The 18,058-nt window shown below is 63.3% G+C and overlaps 1 protein-coding gene across 4 annotated transcripts in view; it reads right to left on the bottom strand.

Moving 5' to 3' along the window:
* Window positions 1-18,058, bottom strand: part of HDAC4 (histone deacetylase 4) — a 250,211-nt gene that overhangs the window by 33,261 nt on the left and 198,892 nt on the right. For 2 of the 4 annotated variants that reach the window (XM_047085760.1, XM_047085763.1), the window contains exons 12-16: window positions 17,297-17,554; window positions 15,318-15,504; window positions 12,117-12,250; window positions 9,630-9,750; window positions 2,830-2,876 (exon numbers count right to left, since the gene is read on the bottom strand). In XM_047085760.1, the coding sequence (XP_046941716.1) occupies window positions 2,830-2,876; window positions 9,630-9,750; window positions 12,117-12,250; window positions 15,318-15,504; window positions 17,297-17,554 (747 nt within the window). The remainder of the gene's footprint in view (window positions 1-2,829; window positions 2,877-9,629; window positions 9,751-12,116; window positions 12,251-15,317; window positions 15,505-17,296; window positions 17,555-18,058) is intronic. The other 2 variants (XM_047085761.1, XM_047085762.1) reach the window with 2 other exon arrangements.

The raw sequence follows: 18,058 nt of genomic DNA, 5'->3' as shown, positions 1-18,058 counted from the left end.
AGGACTCACGTGCCCTTCCTGGGGGCACACCCCGCCCAGTGAAGGTTCGGAGGAGCGGTGCAGTCACAAGCCCGTTACCTGCAGCGTGGTGCCTGCAAAGTCCATTTGAGAGCCCCCCCCCCCCAACAAATCAGCCCCTCCGAGCGCTGAACGCTCTGGGACTCCAGAGACCGAGGCCACCCACACAGCGACACGCAGAGGTGACACAGCCCCGTCGGGGCCTGCCCAGGTCCGTCCGGGCGCAGCCGGGCTCCTGCCCGCCTGGCCAAGACACCGACCGTTATGCAGGGGTTGCATTTCCCGCAATGAACTCGTGAAGCTTCGTCTTCAAAGCGAGACGACTGAAAATACATTTATGAGGGGTTCAAGCCATTTCCGGAGGACGGCTATTCTCTGCAGTGAGCAAACCTCTGTGTTCTTTAAACGGTTTCCAAATGTCAAAAGAATGCTCTGCACTTTGCCGACTCTGCACGGCATTAATATTCGACTTTCAAAGAGCGGCTTCTGTTGTAAACGATACCGTCCCGCTAGTCACGGAAGCAGCTTTTCAAACAGAGCTGGCCCGGGCCAACCTACGTCAGCTGCAGAACCGATTCATTACAGTTGAAGGGGACGGTCCTCGGGCGAGTGGCAGGGGCATCCCACCACCGCTGCTGAGCCTCCCGGGAGGGAGGACGAGGGTGTCCAGGGCAGGCTGGCACGGATGCTGCCCCCGAGGACCAAAGGCAGTTTACGCAAAACCACTCAGGTTACTTCTCCTCAAAATGTGAGGATCTTGGGTTCTGAGCCCAGGGAACCAGCCCGGTACATGCTCTGACGGGTCTGTGTGTGTGACCCCGGAGCGAGAGCCCTGTGATGTCTTGTCCAGAGGAAGGACGGAGTCCCAGGCTGCCACTGCTGGGCCAGCCTGGGATGGCTGCCTTCCGGCCCTGAGTTCCAGGGGCAAGAGCCCCGGGGAGGGCAGGGCAGGAGGGCCATTGCCACTGCAGGAGCTCGAACGAGGAACCAAAGTGCAAATGGGCTGCTACGTTTCTTCCAGCAGAGGAAAACTTGGGGGACACTTCCTGCAGATTCAGAAGGGATGTACCGGAGGCGGCCGGTGCCGGGCACACCACGGCCCTTGGGGAGCCACGTTGCTCAGGACGCCCGGGCCAGCGAGGGGGCCACAGGGCCAGCAGGGAGGGGGATTCACCCACACCACGTCCCCTTAAGGGGAAGATGGAAAAGATCAGGAGGTGAGCAAAGCAGCAGATCCTTTCATTTGGTTTGAAAGAAGCTTCCACTGACTTCAAACTCTCTTTTCGGCACAGTTAAGGGAAAAGGGGTCTGCAAACAACTTGAAAACACCATCCCACACCCTAAATGTTACTTCAGAATAACTTTTAGGAAAAGCGGAGAGGCCCCTCCTCACCTGCGTCGGCACCCAGAACACGCACACTCCCACCCACACTTAGGCTCCCGGGGTCTGCTTGGCTCTCCCGAGACCCCACCAGTGACGCCGAGCCCACACACGCAAAGTGCTTCTCCGCCCTCCTGGGAGCGGGGATTATGGAGAGGCCTCGAAAGACCCTACGGTTCACGCCTTCCACCAGTGAGTCCCCAGGCTCCCTCTACCCAGTTCAGCGCTCTCGCGCCCGGATGTGAAGGTGGGTGCTGCTTGGTCTGCAGGCGCTCAGATTTGGATGCACCCTCGGCGGGGGCTGCCTGGCTCCAGGCCCCAGGCCCGACTTGAGCTCTCTCTCCCTTTTGCAAATCACAAATCCTGCCTCGCACAGCGCGCTGGCTGCAGGGCAGCCGAATCCAAGCCTTTTCAAGTCCGGCCAAAAATTTGCCCCGAATTAAGAGATTGCAGCCTACTTACAATATAAAATAAAATAACTCTAGGGGGCTTGGTGGTGGTATGAGTAAATGCCGTTTATTCTCTTTCTGACGGGATAATTTTCAAAGCAGCGAGTTTTGTAAAGACTCAGGAAGAAAACAATTTTGTTTCATTTCCATAACAGAATCCAGACCCGGGGCTTCACCCTGCGATCTGTAATTAGGCTCACACTCTGCCCCTGCGCGGCCTCCGCCGAAGCGGCTTTGTTGTCCGCGGTGTCCTGCCGGCCCCTTCCCTCCGCGGCCGACTGCGCTATTTCACGGGCCACGCGGCCTCGATGGCCAGCAGCCCCGGGCCCCGCTCTCGCCCCCCCACCCCTCTGTCATCCAGGGCGACGGGAGCCGGGGGCTGGGATGGGGGCCTCTTCCCGTTAACAAGAAGTGCTGGCCGTGGACACCTGACCTTCACCGCGCCGCGGGCAGGGTGGACGTCCAGACCAGAAATCGTGAGAGACGCTGGCTCTCCTGAGCAGGCCGGCCCGAGGGCGTTATCGCTCACAGAAAAGCAGCAGCCCCCCCACCCCCACAACACAACGGCCTTCAGAGGTTCCCCGGGGCCCCCGGCTGGCGGTCGGACACAGCGATCGCACACACCCCTGTGCCACCGCAACCTGAGCCGAGACGCGCAGGCTGTTCCTCCGCAGGCTGGGAGGCGAGACCGACCTGTTCCCCACGGCGCGCCTGCGTGCCAGACGGCCTTCCCGGAGGAAGGTGCCCGACTCCAGCCTACAAATGCTCCCAGGCCCCGGGCCTTTGAAGCCACACGTGTGTGGGGGGTGGGGGGTGGGGGAGGGCCCGGTGGGGGGGGGGGCGGCCCCACCCGCCAGACCCTGTTTACGGAAAACACCTGGCAGCAATTATCCACTCTGCGGAAAACAGGGCAGCGGTTTCTGCGGCCACTGGGGCCCGAGAACAAGCAGGACATTATTTACACATTAAAGAAGTACTTACCCCGACACCACCGCAGGGCAGCCTGACAAACACCGAGGTTAGCGAGCCTGCGGGGAGAAGGACAGTCAAGGTCAGGAGGGCAAGGTCACAGGCGCCCCGCCTACAGGGAGCGCGGCGCGGGCTCCGGGAACGGGGAGCCCAGGGGCGCTGGCACTTGCGGAAGGCGCACAACACAGCCACACTCCGAGGGGCCCGCTGGCGTCACAGGTACCTCGGCATCACCGTGTGGCTGCTGGGGGACAGTCCCCGTGGACAGACCTCCCCCTCCCCGAGGCAACGGTCACCCCTCTGGGGGTCCGCACGGAGAGGCGGGCTCTCCTTCCAGCCTGAGCCGGCGCACCGAGCACAGGACGAGCCGAAAGGCGGTGTCCCAAGAACTTCTCGCTGTTTAGCAACCCGACCCGGCCCCTCAGGGAGCCTCCCCGCCGGCCCTCATCCTCCCGGGTTCGCGGCTCCGGCAGCACCACCCGCCCCCTGGCTACAAACAAGGGAGAGAGAAGGGCCCGGAATCACACGGAGCATCCCGGGGTGGGGGGGATGTGAATACGACACACCCTCCCCACTTATAAACACGGACACAGCTAGGAAACCACACGGAGTGGAGCTGGCCACCCGGAAGGCCCTCCCCGGCCAGCGGCACCGGGGCAAGTCCCCTCTCCCACGGGGCTCGGGCCTGAGCCCTGGTGACAAAGACCGGGACTGTCCTCCTCAGGGTGGTCCAGCGCTGGCTGGCAACCAGCCTACGACTCACCTGTCACAAAGGACAGAGAGCACCCGCCCCCCTAGGGCTCCATGTGGCCGCGTGCCTGGGGAGGTGGCCCAGGAGACCCGCTCTGGGCTGCCCGCTGCTCCCGTATGCGCCCTGCCCCCGTGGCCCCCAGGCCTCCCCTGGCGGGTTCCTTAGGCCAGCTTCAGACTCCTCTTTTTTTTTGAGAGAGGGAGGGAGGGAGGGGTAGAGAGAGAGAGAGTGAGAGAGAGAGAGATTGAGAGAGGAAGAGAGGAGAGGACGAGAGAGAATTTCAAGCAGACACCGTGCCCAGCACAGAGCCCGGCATGAGGCTCATACTTAGGAACCGTGACCTCCTGACCTGAGCAGAAACCCTGAGTGGGACACTTAACTGAGCCGACCAGGCACCCCCGGCCTCCTGTTTGGACGTGGCAGGGCTGCGCCCACTGCGGGGAGCTCCTCCCCCCTTCTGCCTGCCCCAGAACACTGGCTCCTGCTCTAGATGCCCGTGAGCCATACCACTGGGACCACAGGCCCGGGCCGGACTCTGGCCTCGTCCGTGCCCACCTCATCCCGACTCCCGGCGTGGACCACACTAGGCACCGAGCCACCGGGGGCCACGTCACGGGCCAGCCCCGGCCGGCACCCTCCCGCTGCTCACGTGACACACGACGCTCACGTTCACCCGGGGCCACGGCGCACCCTACAGCCACCCGTCCCCTCCCACCTCTGAAATGCCTGGCCGCGGGGTCCCGACCTCAGACCGGCCTCTCCCTGCGCCCCGCCTGCTCTCCTCGTGCCACGTCTTGCTGACCGCCACTGCCTGGATCCGCGGCTCCCGCCGCCACATACTCTGATAGTTTGCCCTGTGAGGGCGGGGACACGTCTGCCTGCCTTCCCTCGTGCCCGCGGCCGGCCCACAGCCAGGAACACACAGATGTGTGAGTGGGTGGGGGGCCAGGCAGGACGTGCAGGGCAGGGGAGGGTGGCTCCCGAGGGGCTTGCCCGGCCTGCACCGTGAGGGACCCTCTGCAGGGAGCCGCCGCAGGGAGCAGGTGGGCTGGGGGAGCGGGCCCGGGGAAGCAGAGGGCACGGACGCCGGGCCTCTTGCCGTCCTGCTTTGCCCCGTGTCCGGGAAGAGGCCCACCTAATGGCCTAGGTCACCGACTGAGTCCTGGGACCGGTGCGGAGTCCTCGATAGGCCCTGGGGCTTCACGACGGGCTCTCTGCCCACCATGGATGATTCTAACACAGGAACACGGCGTGGGGGATTTAAACAGCTTCCTCCCGGATAATCCACAGGCCCGTGTGTATGCATTCAGACACATCTGGTGCCTAAGTCCAAGTGGAAGGAGGCTCTGCTAAGAGACTAGATTTCTCTTTTTGAAATTAGAGCCAATACTGTCTACGTTAAAAGCATAAATCACCTAAATATTTTGACTTTGCTCATTAGCCAGCAACCAAAGACCGAAATAGAAAGAAAAGGTAGGATCCTCATGCATTCCTGGGTGGGCGCTAAGCATGTGCTTCTGGACAGGAAAGCGGTTCCGGAAACAGCTCCCGAGGAACCGTGGCCGGCTACCAGCACAGCTCACTTTCACTTGTCCCCAGCCACCTCCTCGCCTGTGGCTCACTCGGGCCTCCCGCGGTCCGGGGCCACCATCACCTCGGCAAGGCCACAAACGTCCGGGCAGAGCGGGCGCGGATGCGTGAAGGGCCGCCTTGCTTTTCCAATCAGCGCAGCTGCTGAGAGGTGGGCTGGTGGGCCCGCGGGCGTGGGGAAGGCACCGCTGCTCCCCACACGGGGTCTCACCCCTCCCGAGCGCTGCCAGGTGCCACGCGGCCATCCGACCAGGCTCCCTTTCCAGGGGCCGGCCGTCAGAAGGCCGAGACCCACACCCCTCAGCGTCCACGGTGCGCGTCGGCCGAGCCGAGCGGCCCTGCACCTCAGCGCCCACGCGGGTCTTCTCGCACACGGCTTAGAAGACTCGCTTTGAAGAGGGAGGGAACTCACACGGTGGTGTTCACGTGCCCGATCAGGGTTCTGTTAGCAACAAGATAACGGCCAACTGTACTAGGTCTGGAACAGTCAGACTGACGACAGGATGCCTGGTTACCAGCACAATCACCGGGACTCTCAACACGGATCCCGAGCCGAGAGAAGGTAGCCGGTTAGGTGTCCCCGGAGCGATGGGAATGGGTTTCGAAACAGCGTGTAGCGGGGAAGCAAAAGGAAGCGGCGATTTAGGGCCTCGCCGGCGTGACCCACGCACACACGCTCATGCGCTGCCGACACAGGCTCTGCCACCACAAAAGACACACGGAGCTCACTCGGACGGCTGCATCGTGGCGGGGGAGGAGCAGGTGTGAGGACGACGCAAACAGGAGGGGGGCTTCAGGGGCCCGAGTGAGGAGGGGCAACCCCACACGGACCCGGGCCCAGGAGGCACCGCTGCAGGGCCAGCCACTAGTAGAGCTCCAGGCCCTCCTCCCTGAAGACCCCGCATACGCCGCGTCTCTGCTTCACCATCCGTCCTAAACCGAGTGTGAAACTAGCTCCCAGACCTGGCCGGTTCCCCTGCCGGAGCGTCCGGGCCCGCCTCTCCCCGTGACCCGCCTCTCCCCGCCCAACTTCACGGTCAGAAGGCAACACACAAGTGCAAAAGGCCCCTTGGTGGCGGCTCAGCTGACACGGGCCTCTGGCGGCAGGCAAGGGAGCAGGGGCTGAGCTGGGACGAGCCCCCTGCTAAGAGTGGGGACAGCCGCGGGGGCCATTCAGTGCGCTCGCCTGGGACAGAGTAGACACTGCCGTCCGCTGTGGGGCCGTCCAGCCGGCCCCAGGGACCGTGAGGTTGGGGGCTTACTGGTGCTGTGCCTCGGTGGCACCGACGGGGCCCACGGGATCCTCTCCCGTACTGGAGATGTTCCAGGCAGCCGAGGTGCCGCCCCGGAAGGAGCGGCACTTCCCGCAGGGTCCTGGAGGCCGCCCTGCCTGTCGCGCCGCACTGGCCTTTTTTCACGCGGCCTCCTTGCTCAGCTCGTCCCTGAGGCCACTGGCCACCTCCCCACCGTCCGCATCCTGGAAGGCTCCTTTCTGAGGCTCCCCTCTCTGGACATGCTCTGCCCGGGTTCCCACCTTTTCTCGCCCCGCCGGTCCCCAAGCCCTCCACCAGCAACCTGTCCTCCTGCACCTGCAGTCCTGCCTTGGAGCTAGCGGCTCAGACCTCCACCCTCTGCCCGAGTCCCACTCCACGACCGCCGGGACCGGGGCCCTGGGCACACTGCAGTCCACACACGAACACCCCGCGACTGAGGGACAGAGCACACAGCACGCCCTTCTCCACAGGGAGCTGGGGAACCTCCCTCCCGTTCTGGCCAACCGTCCCCACACATCTTACGGTGTCACTTCCTACAGCGTACCCTAAACCACAACGGCTGGGCTTTGAAAAACCGACTTGAGTAGCAAGAACAAACCCTGCTATGTAAACAGAGGACAGAAGAACCTCTGCGGGGTGATGGCTCTTGTACAGAACAGGCTGGGGTGGGAGGGTCTCTGGGGCACATCTGGCGTCAGCTCTCTTGGGGTTCCCAGGGAGTCTTGGGGAGCAGAGCTCCCGGCAACCAGAGCACCTGGCCGGGCCGTGGACCAGACCCACCATGTGGCCAGAAGGACAAGCAGCTCTGGTATCGTCCTGAGCCCACCAGGCCCCGGCTGCCCCTCCGGGTGGGAGAAGCGAGCCCCCAGCCAGCACCGGCAGCAAGGTGTGGGGAGCAGGGCAGGAGGGAGCCCAACAAGACGCTGGCACAAGCCCTCAGCCACACTGCTCCAGGGTGTTCTGGATGCTTCCACGTGGGGAGCAAATCCCATTGGGGGCTGGTTTCTGTGACTGGACTCACACAACGGGACCCTGACGCCCAGGGGGCGGTGTTACAAGCGGGGCTTGGAGGCAGTCAGGTCAGGAGGGTTGCGCGTTGGTGGGCATGGTCAGTGCCTTCGGAAAACCCTGCCAGGCTCCCTCCCCTCGGGCCCCAGGGAGGAGGCAGCGAGACCCGTGATTTGAAAGAGCCTGCGCCCGCCGTGTGGCATCTCGATCCCAGCCCTCCCGCTGCCGGCCCGTAAGCGACAGACTCTGGCCTCTGTCTGTGGTGCCTGGGTACAGCAGCCGGAGCGGACAAGGCAGCGGGCTCTCCCACCCGTGGCCTGGCGGGCCCTCGACCTCGCTCTGCGTGTCCTCCTGGAGAAAGGGTGTCTGCAAAGGCCTCCGCTCAGCTCCTCCTCGCCCTTCCTGGCTCGGCCACGGCTGCAGGTGGGGAAGGTCTCTGCCCGGAACCGGCGAGGCGGCACCCATGTCGTGGGGCGCTCGCCCTGGAATCTCACGCACCTCCTCATGTCCCCTTGTTCCCACCGTTCCAACACTGTCCCTGCCACCCCTCAGAGGGTCCGGGCAGCCGTGGCTGGCCCGTGATTGCTTTATGAGGCTCTCCTCCCTTTTTCTCACTTTCCCCGGAAGCTTCTGCACGGCAGGAACGCTCCCTGGACTTTCTCATTCTTCTCCCTGTTGTCCAGGTCCTGCCCCTGTCCTCCCCTCCAGCCCTGGGACTCTCTATTGTCTGATGCGGCACGAGTGTTCTGGGTCTCCTCCATGCTGGCTGCACTTGTCCACGTTACGTGGACGTGGTAGCTCTCTTTATGGGTAACGACAGCTTCAGTTTTCTTCACAGTGTCCCCGATCTGTCCCAGAAATCTGTCCTCTGAGCTGCCCTGTTTCAGGATCTTTCTCCCGCTAAGCGCTTCCCTGGTGGGGGGGGGGGGGGAGGATAATCCTTGGTCATCTATTCATAAGACTGAGGACCTAAGAGCCACTGGGAGCTCCGGGCACACGGCGGGCTCACGAACTGGTGGCTCCCCGTTGGGATCCCGTCAGCTTCCGTAGGGCCGGTCATTCTCTGAGGAGGTGTCGGCAATGTCTGCCTGGGGCAGGGGAGGCCTCTCAGAACCTCTGGCCAGCCCCGGATGTGACCCCTCCCCGCCCTCTGTCCCGGGCCCAGGTCTCTGCAGTGGCCAAGCCGAGCCCCCCCAAGTTGGGGGTGTCCACCCCCAGCCCTAGCTCGGGAGGGCACTTTCTGGCACCTGCCGTCCAGCCCCCAGGCTCTCCCCGTGCTGCTGGCTCCTATGTCCCCAGAACAAGGGTTCACGTCGTCCGAAAGCCTCGTTACTACAGGGCAATGGGGCTCAGGGAGTAATATGACTGGCCGCCCTAGGACTGGACCCCGATCTCCTCCTGGCCACCAGCTCCACCCCCTCCAAAGACTAAGGTGCTTCGTTCCTGTCAGGTACCTCAACGCCTACAGCATTTCTAGCACAGAAGAGGGGCTCCCCGAGGGAGGAAACGACTGCACGCGTGAAGCAGGGCACACACCCACGCGTGCACCGAGGGAGTGACCGGCCACACCGTGGTGGGATCGCCCAGCACAGCCTGAGCAGAGCCTTCGGTGACAGGGGGCAGGAGGCCGCCCCCCGCGTCCCTCCAGGTTCAAGGTGGTTGGGAGGCTGGGGTCAAGGTGCCCCGGACAGGTCATGTCGGGGGTGGGGTCTGCGCCCAGGAGCCCGAGGGCCCGGAGGCTCCGGACCTGCCTGTGCTGGAGGTCCCTGCTCAGACCCCCCCCACCTCCTGGGGCGTTGACGCAGGAGACGCCGGTGAGCAAGTCCCTTCGCTCAGGCCCACCAGCGCGGAAGCCCCCCACCCCGCGGGGAGCCCGCGTGGGGCTGCCCCTGCCTCCCGGACTCCGGGCTCACCGCCGGAGAGGGCTGGCAGCAGGTCCGCGGCTGGAGTATCCCCCGATCCGCCGCCAGTGTCTACGCCCTGCCACGGAACGTTCCGCAAGACCGGCGGTTCTCGCCCGCCGTGGTCGCAGCACCCCCGGCCCAGGCACGAAACCAGCAGCCTCCGCCCGCCCTCCCCTCAGTACCTGGTGCAGGCCCCGCGCAGGCGCAGGACACGCCCGGTGGGCGGCGCTCAAGGGGCGGGGCCAGCGAGCGCGGGCGGTAAAGGTAAAGAAGGCCTTGAAATACCTAGAAGTTTCTTACTGTCCAGTTTCTGCCTGTTGAGGGGGTTCGTGCCATAGAGCAGGGCGTGCGCCTCCGAATGCACCGTCTGCAGCTCCTCCAGGGTGGCCTTCCGTCCGCGGATGCACTGCGGGGACAGAAGGAACAGGTGCGCACGTCTCCCTGTGCCTTCAGGGCTTCGTGTCAACAGAAGGCAGTTCCAGGAACACCGTCACCCCGGAGGAAACTGAATTTTATACGTGCACGGGCACACGGTTATTTGGTCCTCGCAAAACAAAAAGTAAACAGCACCCAACACAACGTTTAAAAAATATTTGAAAAATGTTTTGGAGGCTTTACGCGTTAATTATAACTTTGAAAACGTTTAGAAAGATAATTCCAGCCTTCGACGCTTTAACCTTCCCTGTCACCCACACGATTTGGCATCAAATTGCCACTTTGCCTTCTAACTGCTGGGGCCCCCGTCGGGGATGGGGGGTGGGGCTTGCCACAAGCCGTGGGAGCTGCTCCCCTAGCGCCCGTGCGGGGGGCGGGGCACCAGGCCCCTGCACGAGAAAGACCCCCTTCCTGCCATCCTCGCTGGGGCCCTTCGGCTACCTTCACTCATCGCCGCTTTTCCTTTGGTCTGGAAATTCCTCAAATCAAGACTCCACAGCGATGTCCACGTTTTCCCCCAGAAATTAACATAAAATTCACTGCTCTTTACACGAGCTCCGCTTACTTAAATTTTTAAGAGGAGGGCAGTTTATGGAGCGAGATTAAAGTTCACGTTTCTGAGGGCGACAGTCCCACGGGCGTCTACACGACCCTGGGGGCCTTGGTGGGGCTCCCGAGCGCAAGGCAGGCCTGGGGCTGCTCCCGCTTCCTGAGGGACGCCGTGGACGCGGGAGACGAAGGGAGCGGAGCGGGCAGGTGCAGGCCGGCGGCCGCACGTCTGCCAGCCGGGCCTCCCCGCGTGGACGGGGCCGCGAGCCCGCGCCCTTCGCTGCCCAGCAGAGGCCGACGCGGCAGCACAGGGAGGGGAGCCCGGCCCTTGGGGCTCCCTCAGTCGTCCACTGGATCGGGGGGCCCTGACCAGGAGGTTCTGGTCTCCAAGTGGCCGGGGACCTTGGGAAGTCCGGGCACTGCCAGTCCCTCTAACCTCTGTTGTCAAGGGCTGACACCCACCCCCCGTGTGTAGCACCTGGGCCCTGCGCTCTGCCCTGGGGGCCCGTGTGGGAGCGTGTGGAGGCAGGGACGCCATATCCCTCGGGGCTGTGTGAAGCAGGTGGTGTACCCTGAGGTCAGTGTCCCCGCATGTCAGGGACACCGGGCTCTGCGTCCCGCGTGTCACTGTGTGTTTCGCACGGGCCTCCTCCCCGCCGTCCTGCTGACTCAGGTCTGACCCCACGTCTGACAGACCCCCTCCTCCCTGGTGTCCACGTCCACAGGTCCAAGGATGCCCCACAGCCGCCGGCCACCAAGTGGCAGCACTCCACCTCGGGGCAGACGAGGGTCCCATTCTCCCCACGTGTTCTGTCTCATGGTCTTATCCCTACCGATCCTGTGCAATCTTCTATCTGAAAAGCCCCCAGAGGCCCCCGACTGAGGGGACCCTCCAGGAGAGGCCAGAGGGTAAAGAGCAGTCACGGGGAGCGGTCCTTTGAAGGAGGAGCAGGGGCCCTGGTCCCACGAGGGACGCCGAACAGGACACCAGGGCATTGGAAGATCTCCTCGGAGGGGTGTCTGCCAGGGCGCTGCTGCCCCCCGGTGGTGCAGCCTCCGGCCAGACCCCAGAGCAGGTGCCGTCCTCCGTCCTGCCCAACCAGGCAGGGTCACGTCCTCCCCAGAGGGCACCGTGGGGCTCTCGTGCCCCTTTCCCCTCCCAAAATCCTGTATCACCAGACGAACTTAAATTCCCAAATATTGTAGCTTCTGAAGGAGAACAGATGGACACACAGAGGGGGTGCTGCTGCCCCCACGGCCCTGACGTGCCTGCTCTAGGGCTCTTGCCTGGGTCACTGTGCAGGGAAGTACGTGCCACCCGCATCCCGTCCTTGCTTTTGCGGGATGGACATAGGTCCCCACTTGATGGGCATATGGGGGGCCGGCCGCCATTGTCCTGCAGTAGGGGGGCACAGGGGAGGCTAGGGGACAGGAGAATGGAGGAAACGGGGGACACGGGGACAGACAGGGATAGAGGAGACGGGGACAGAGGGGAAAGGGGGCACAGAGGGGGCGGGGATAGAGGGAGCAGGGGGACAGGGATGGAGGGGGATGGGGTAGAGGGACAGAAAGGGCAAGGGGATAGAGGGGACAGAAGTGACAGGGGAACAAGGAGGCAGGACAGAGGCGGGCTCCCCCAAGGGAGGACCTGGGTGTTCAGGAAAGCAGACCGAGCCTCTTCCCGCCCACACACCGGTGCCTGATGCCCTGGCGGGAACGCTCACGGGCGCCCCCAGCCTGTCGCGACCCGTCGCCGGAGCCCGGCCGCTGCCCTGGGGGCGGCCTTACCTCGCATTTGCCCCGGAGGCCCGTCTCCTGCAGCCGAGACCAGATGCTCTGGATACGCCCCGCGTGCTCGGGGTGGCTGTTGGTGTTCCCACAGGTACACTGGTGTTTCAGCATCAGCGTGTCGTACACGAGGCCTGGGGACGGGAGCGGAGTCGGCCGCGGTCAGCGGGGCCCTCGGGGCCTCTGGCAGCAGGCCCGCCGCCCTCCACCCACCCAGAGAGCTACGCGGCGGGACGACCTGCCACCTCCCTGGGAGCGGCCGGGCCAGCGTAGCCCCGCGTCCCCTAGGACGATTTGTCTGGAAACTGCAAGTTCACTGGGGCCGAGTGCGGTTCACAGAAATGGGAACGGGGCTGTGTGCCGGCTCACCGCACATGCCCAGGGGTCCCCGGGGTGGGGGGTGGTGGGGCAAGTCAGGAAGACAAGAAAAGATGCCCCAGCCCGCTCCCAAGCCTAAGCCGTGTGGCACTCATGTTCCAGGATGGTGCTGTTTTCCCCCCAACTAAGACGCTTTAGGCCCCGAATCCAAGTCCCTCTTGTCGGGGAGCAGCCTATCAAGCATTTCCGAGGACCGTCCAAGGTTTGTGGGGGCTCAGAAAAAAGGTAAGACTTGTTTCCTACTCTCAGAACCCTCCGGACTGGCTGGGACACGTGTGCGATGACACAGACACACGGGCAAGCACGTGTGGTGAGAATTAACACAGAATATGGGTAACCAACTGCCTGGTCTGCAGCGTCCTTGGGGGCACAGCGGGGCGCCAGGGAGCCTTGGGGATGGGGTGGCCCTTGAGGAGCGACGTCCGGCCGGCCCCCAGACGGGATGGGGACACTCCCAGACCAGAGCGACTGATGTCACGGCCCGGAAAATCTCATGCAGGTGGATGTATCCTGTGCATCTGGACACGGGGCTGGAGAAGGGGGAGGGCGGGGGCGGGCTGAGCGCACCTGCTCTATGCCCCCCCCCCCACAGTGGGTGGAGAAGGTTCGGGGCCCACGTGACATCTGCCGGGAGGGGTGTCCCGCTGCCCCTGCCGCAGCACTGTCTGTAGTCCCCCTGTACCTGGTCTCCCAGGGGCACAACCGGAAGGTCAGGCTGGCTGAATGGACCCGCTCGGGCAGGCAGGGGCCTGGGAAGGGGCATGTGTGGCTAAGACCCGCTCCCGCAGGCAGAGAAAGGTGGGGACCCCGTGAGATGAGCTGTGCTGTCAGACCCACGGCTACTTCTATGCTCCTGATGCTGGAGAACAGAGGCAGCGTCACCAAACGCAGGAACAGGGCTGCAGGATGAGCCCGCTTCTACAGGGCCAAGCTGGACGCCTGGCCTCAGGACGTACTGGGCCCAGTACTGCCTCTCAGTCTCTCGTGAGTCAGGCTAACGGGAGTCAGTCCCCTCGTGTTGGAGCATTCCTGGGTTATACCAGCAAGACTGGGTGGGGCAGGGAGGACTTCCGGTAAAAAAAGCAGCTGGCGAAGAACAGGCCTATGGGACCAAGCGCGCTCACCACCCACGCGCTAAAGTACGTGTACGAGACACGTGTACCCGAGAGGGTGCGTTCAGCAGTTCGTAATGGCAACATACATACATACGTGTGCACGTGTGGAATGCGTGTACACGAACAAGACGAACATGGCATCATCCCGACACAACAGTCGGCTAGTGTTTACTGATCCCGTGGCAGGAACTTTCGAGGTGACCGCAGGTCACTCCCGCTTACAGACAGGAACCTGGAATCCGGACAGAAACCGCACGAGTCTGCAGAGACGAGGAGCCAGGACGCTCTGCCGCCACGAGGGCGAGCTAGGACCACGTGCACGGGATGCCGCCAAGGCAGGGCGTGGAGAATTGCCAAGCCCACGGCGACAGCCGAGTCCCGTCTTTGGAAACGTGTCCGTCCAGTTGTGCACAGAAACAGATCTGGAGGACTTAAACCCGATCCTGAGGGTGGCTACCTCTGGGGGGTGGGATTCCAGGCAACTGTCAATTTCTTGGTGTTTCTCTCCTGTTTCTTTTCGGTGAGCTCGTCCTATTTTATACATTTTCAAAAAGCACTAAGGCAGGTGAGGCCACTGGCCAGGCCACTGCAGGGGACGTGCAGGCACAAAGGCGCCCCGGGGGCCTCCCCGGCCCCCACAGCGGGCACATTTCCACCATGGTTACAGGGACCGGGGTCTCTGGGGTCTTTTAGGGACGTGCCCATCTTAGTCACCTGCTGACTCTATTTGTGACCCTCTGCAGTTTCCTGGTTTCTTTCTGAAAAGCAATGATTCGGCCTCTGGATAAGTACTAATGAAATTTTCCTCTGAATATAAAAAGTATCCTTTTAACAAGGAGAACTTGGGCACGTTCAGACGTTCCGTGTTAACAGCGTGCGGACAGGACGTCTTAGAGGTCTGTCTGAAGGACGAAACCGTTGTGCTTTTAGGGATTGTGCTCTTTGTCCGTCACCAGAAAGAACCAGCAGCCGAGAAGGACGTGAAGAGCCGTCCTGGCCGCCCTCTGTCCCGGGCCGGGCATGGCTGGGCAGCGTGGACGCCCGGGGTGCAACCCGCTGCCTGACTTGGGAGGGCCCGACTCAGAGCCCAGAGCCTCTGGCCCGGGTGGGCGCCTGCCTGGCCACACAGTCCTCGTCCCTGCCTGCAGGGGGCGGTGCTGGTCAAGCAGAAACAGTCCTGCTGGCAGGTGTCACCGTGCTCCCGCAGGGGTGGGGCAGGGAGGACAACTGGATCCAGAAGGCGAGACCGGGAGGCTGCCTGAGCTGTCCCAACTGTACCCACAAGCTACCTGGGCCTCACAGCCGAGGCCCCACCTGCAGCTTCGGTTCACAGAAGGGCGGGTGAGAAAGCACGAGGTCGCGGTCTCTGCCGACCGTGGATGGGAAGCTACCCGGCCTGCCGGCCACGGTGGCCTGTGGGTGGGCGGTCTCTGGAGGAAACGGGTTCTCCAGCAAAGGGGAGATGGGCTTTGGCACCCAGGAGAGACCGCAGCATCAGAGAGGGGGGTGGGGAGCCTCAGTGACCAACCCAGCCAGTCCCCCAGCCAGGGCTCTGCCCAGGCGCAGATCAGACCAGGTCAGGGGTATCCCCTCGCCCTCCGGACGGTGCAGCCCGGGGCGGGCCTCCTGCGTCTGCTCCGGCTGCGCCCCAGTCTTGCCCGCAGGTGCCGGTCGGCCGCCCCAACCCACACGCCCCCGTGCACGGTACCTGTGGTGAACCTCGGTTTGGTGGGGGGCTCCTGCACGGACATGGGGAAGGTGGCAGACGCCGGGGACGACTGCGCCCGGGACAGAGGCCGGTGGCCGCCGAAGGACACGGGGATGCCGGCCGCCTCCATGGACGCCTGGTAGTTCCTCAGCTGGTGGATACGCTGCTGTTCCAGTAGGAGGGCTTGCTGGGGGGGCGGGGGGAGAAGACACAGGCTCTTGTTGCCCCCACGTCACCTGCCCCCTCCCCGGCTGAAGGGCTACACGGATCTCTTCTCTAACGGCTCTGGGCACCCGCATGCAGCGCACGGTTCAGGAACTCGCTGGGGCGGCTGCCGGGACGGGCTGCCTGGTGCCCGAGGAGTCCCCACCTGCAGGCAGCCCTCCCGGGCGAGTCCGCTGTGCTCTTGCTCTGACCAAGAGTCCCTGATGCGCAGCCGGAGACGTGAGAGAAGAGCACGCCTCAGGGTGGAACGGCTGACTCTTCCTTTTGCCACGTTTGCTCCCCGGCCTCCTGGCGTCCCACACCCCGGCCCGAGGGCAGAAAGGCTCCACTGAGGCAAAGAAATGTTCTCTTCAGGTTCCAGGTGCCCGGGGCTCGGCCGACCGGGTGTCAGGGGGCAGGGATGGGCAGATGTGCCTCTCTGAGGACGGGTGGGGACCCAGATGGACAATGCCCAGGACCCCACGTTGGCTGCCTTCCAGCAAAAACCACCAGAAGGAAAAGGAGGTGAAGCAATTAAACATACTTCCACAAACGCCTCTTTTTCACAAAACTGTATTTCTAGGAGTCGGCTTTGGTAAGCGCTCAATACCACAAGGGCCCCAAATGGGCAGCGTGGCGTGGGCACTGCCGGCCAGCCGGGCTCACTGATGCCAGGAGTCTGCACGACAGAAGAGGCAGCCCCTCCCCTTGTCCAGACCGCCCCTTGTCCAGACCGCCTCTGTGGGGCAGCGCTTTGGTGCCCGGGGTGCTGATAACGCGGACCCAGAAGCCACAGAGGGACCCCCTCCGAAGGAGCGACAGAAAAAGCACGAGATGCCGCCTGCCTGCAGCACGCCCCCTGCGGACTGTGGGAGCCGCCACACTCCAGACACAGCTCCGCCGCTCAAGGCTACGATCGGATTCCACTTCCTGCGCACCCCTGGCCGGCTGCCCTAGTGGTTTTGTGGGCGTGGAAGTTTTATTTTTCACTATAAATTGATAAATCTTTCATCAGTTTACTCATCAGTCTCTAGTGGGTTTGGTCGCTGTGTGTCAGTGCCTGGAACTACATCACACCGTTTTTCCAGATGTGTAAAGTTGGTCACCACTGCCTCTTGGGCCCCCAAAGGCCCTGACTACCTTTTTGATCAATTAAGAAATCAATCTCCCTTGGGATGCCTGGGTGGCTCAGTCGGTTAAGTGTCCGACTCCGGCTCAGGTACTGATATCACGGTTCGTGAGTTCGAGCCCCACGTCGGGCTCTGTGCTGACAGCTCGGAGCCTGGAGCCCGCTTCTGATTCTGTGTCTCCTCTCTCTGCCCCTCCCCTACTTGTGCTCTCTCTCTCAAAAATAAACACTAAAAAAAAAATTAAAAAAAGAACAAAAAAATAAATCAATCTCCATCCCCCTCCGCCTTCAATGATTATGCTGAATCCTACTAACGCTTGGATTTATGTGAGCCTACAGCTTACAGATCTGAAAGAAAACCATCCCTAGGGACTCCGAAGCTGGCATTTGGCTGGAACACGGGTGCACAAATGCCCACCGTGGACAGACGGTCTATATCTCTAGGCACAGCTAACGTAAAAGAGAGAGCAAATTGCACCCGCCTCCCACACCACCCGGGGAAGGGCCGGGAGGAAGAGGCCCGTCCATGTCCACCGACGGCCGGCCATACGGCGCCGCCCCTTGAGCGAAGAGGGCCTGGCCTGTCCCTCCTGGCCCGCCCGGTCCATCGACTCCCACCCCGCCTGGCCCCCGCCAGCGCGGTCACCTGTCTGAAGAGCAGCTCCTGCTCGGTGGGCTGGCGCTGGCCCGGGTCCACCTCCCGCGGGGGCTCCGCCTCCTCGTCATCACTCTCGATGGGCTCCTGCTTCACTTGGACGCCGGCCAGAGCGTGTGCCTCCTTCTGCCCAGAGAGCCGGTCCAGGTAGGGCTCCTCCAGGAGGGCCTGGTGCTCACGAAGCTCCTCCTCCGTCTCCTCGGGATGGCTCTCGGGCTGCCGGGCCGGCTCGCTCTGTTTGGGGATAATCTATAAGGCAGAGGTAAGGGATGAGGGCCGCGGGGACGACGTGACAGCACGAGCTCTGTGCCTCAGAGCAAAGGGACGGACGACCCGGACGGATGCTGCCGGGCCTGAGCTGGAGCCGGCAGGCACCGCTTGTCCCCCAACACCCTGGGCGCCGGGCCGGCCGGGGAAGGAGAGCCCAGCGCCTGGTGCGCATTTGTTAACAAGCACCCGTGTGCCAAGCGCAGAGACGCGGGGCATGAAAGTCACAGCGGTCGAGCCAGGCTCCTGGGGGACCGGCGCCGTGGCTCCGAGAAAATGTGACCGTCTGCAAAGCCCCTGACTAGGCTGCTGTGGAGAATGCTCCGACTCGGTTTCCAGAAGGGGAGAGGTTTTCGAGGATGCCTAACACGTTTTGGCCACCGCACGTCTGTATGCAAGTCCTCCCAGACCGCTTGCTTCACCACCCACACCACCACATTGTGGGTGTGACGAGGGTGGGACTGGGCGGACGCCTGTGTGCCAGTG

Source organism: Lynx rufus, unplaced genomic scaffold, assembly GCF_022079265.1.
Source record: "Lynx rufus isolate CCGP_SWC_20201006 ecotype Redwood Valley unplaced genomic scaffold, mLynRuf1.p SCAF_2, whole genome shotgun sequence".
NCBI lineage: Eukaryota > Metazoa > Chordata > Mammalia > Carnivora > Felidae > Lynx > Lynx rufus.
Note: the sequence above shows the minus strand (reverse complement) of the source record. Positions and strands in the feature narration are given on the sequence as shown.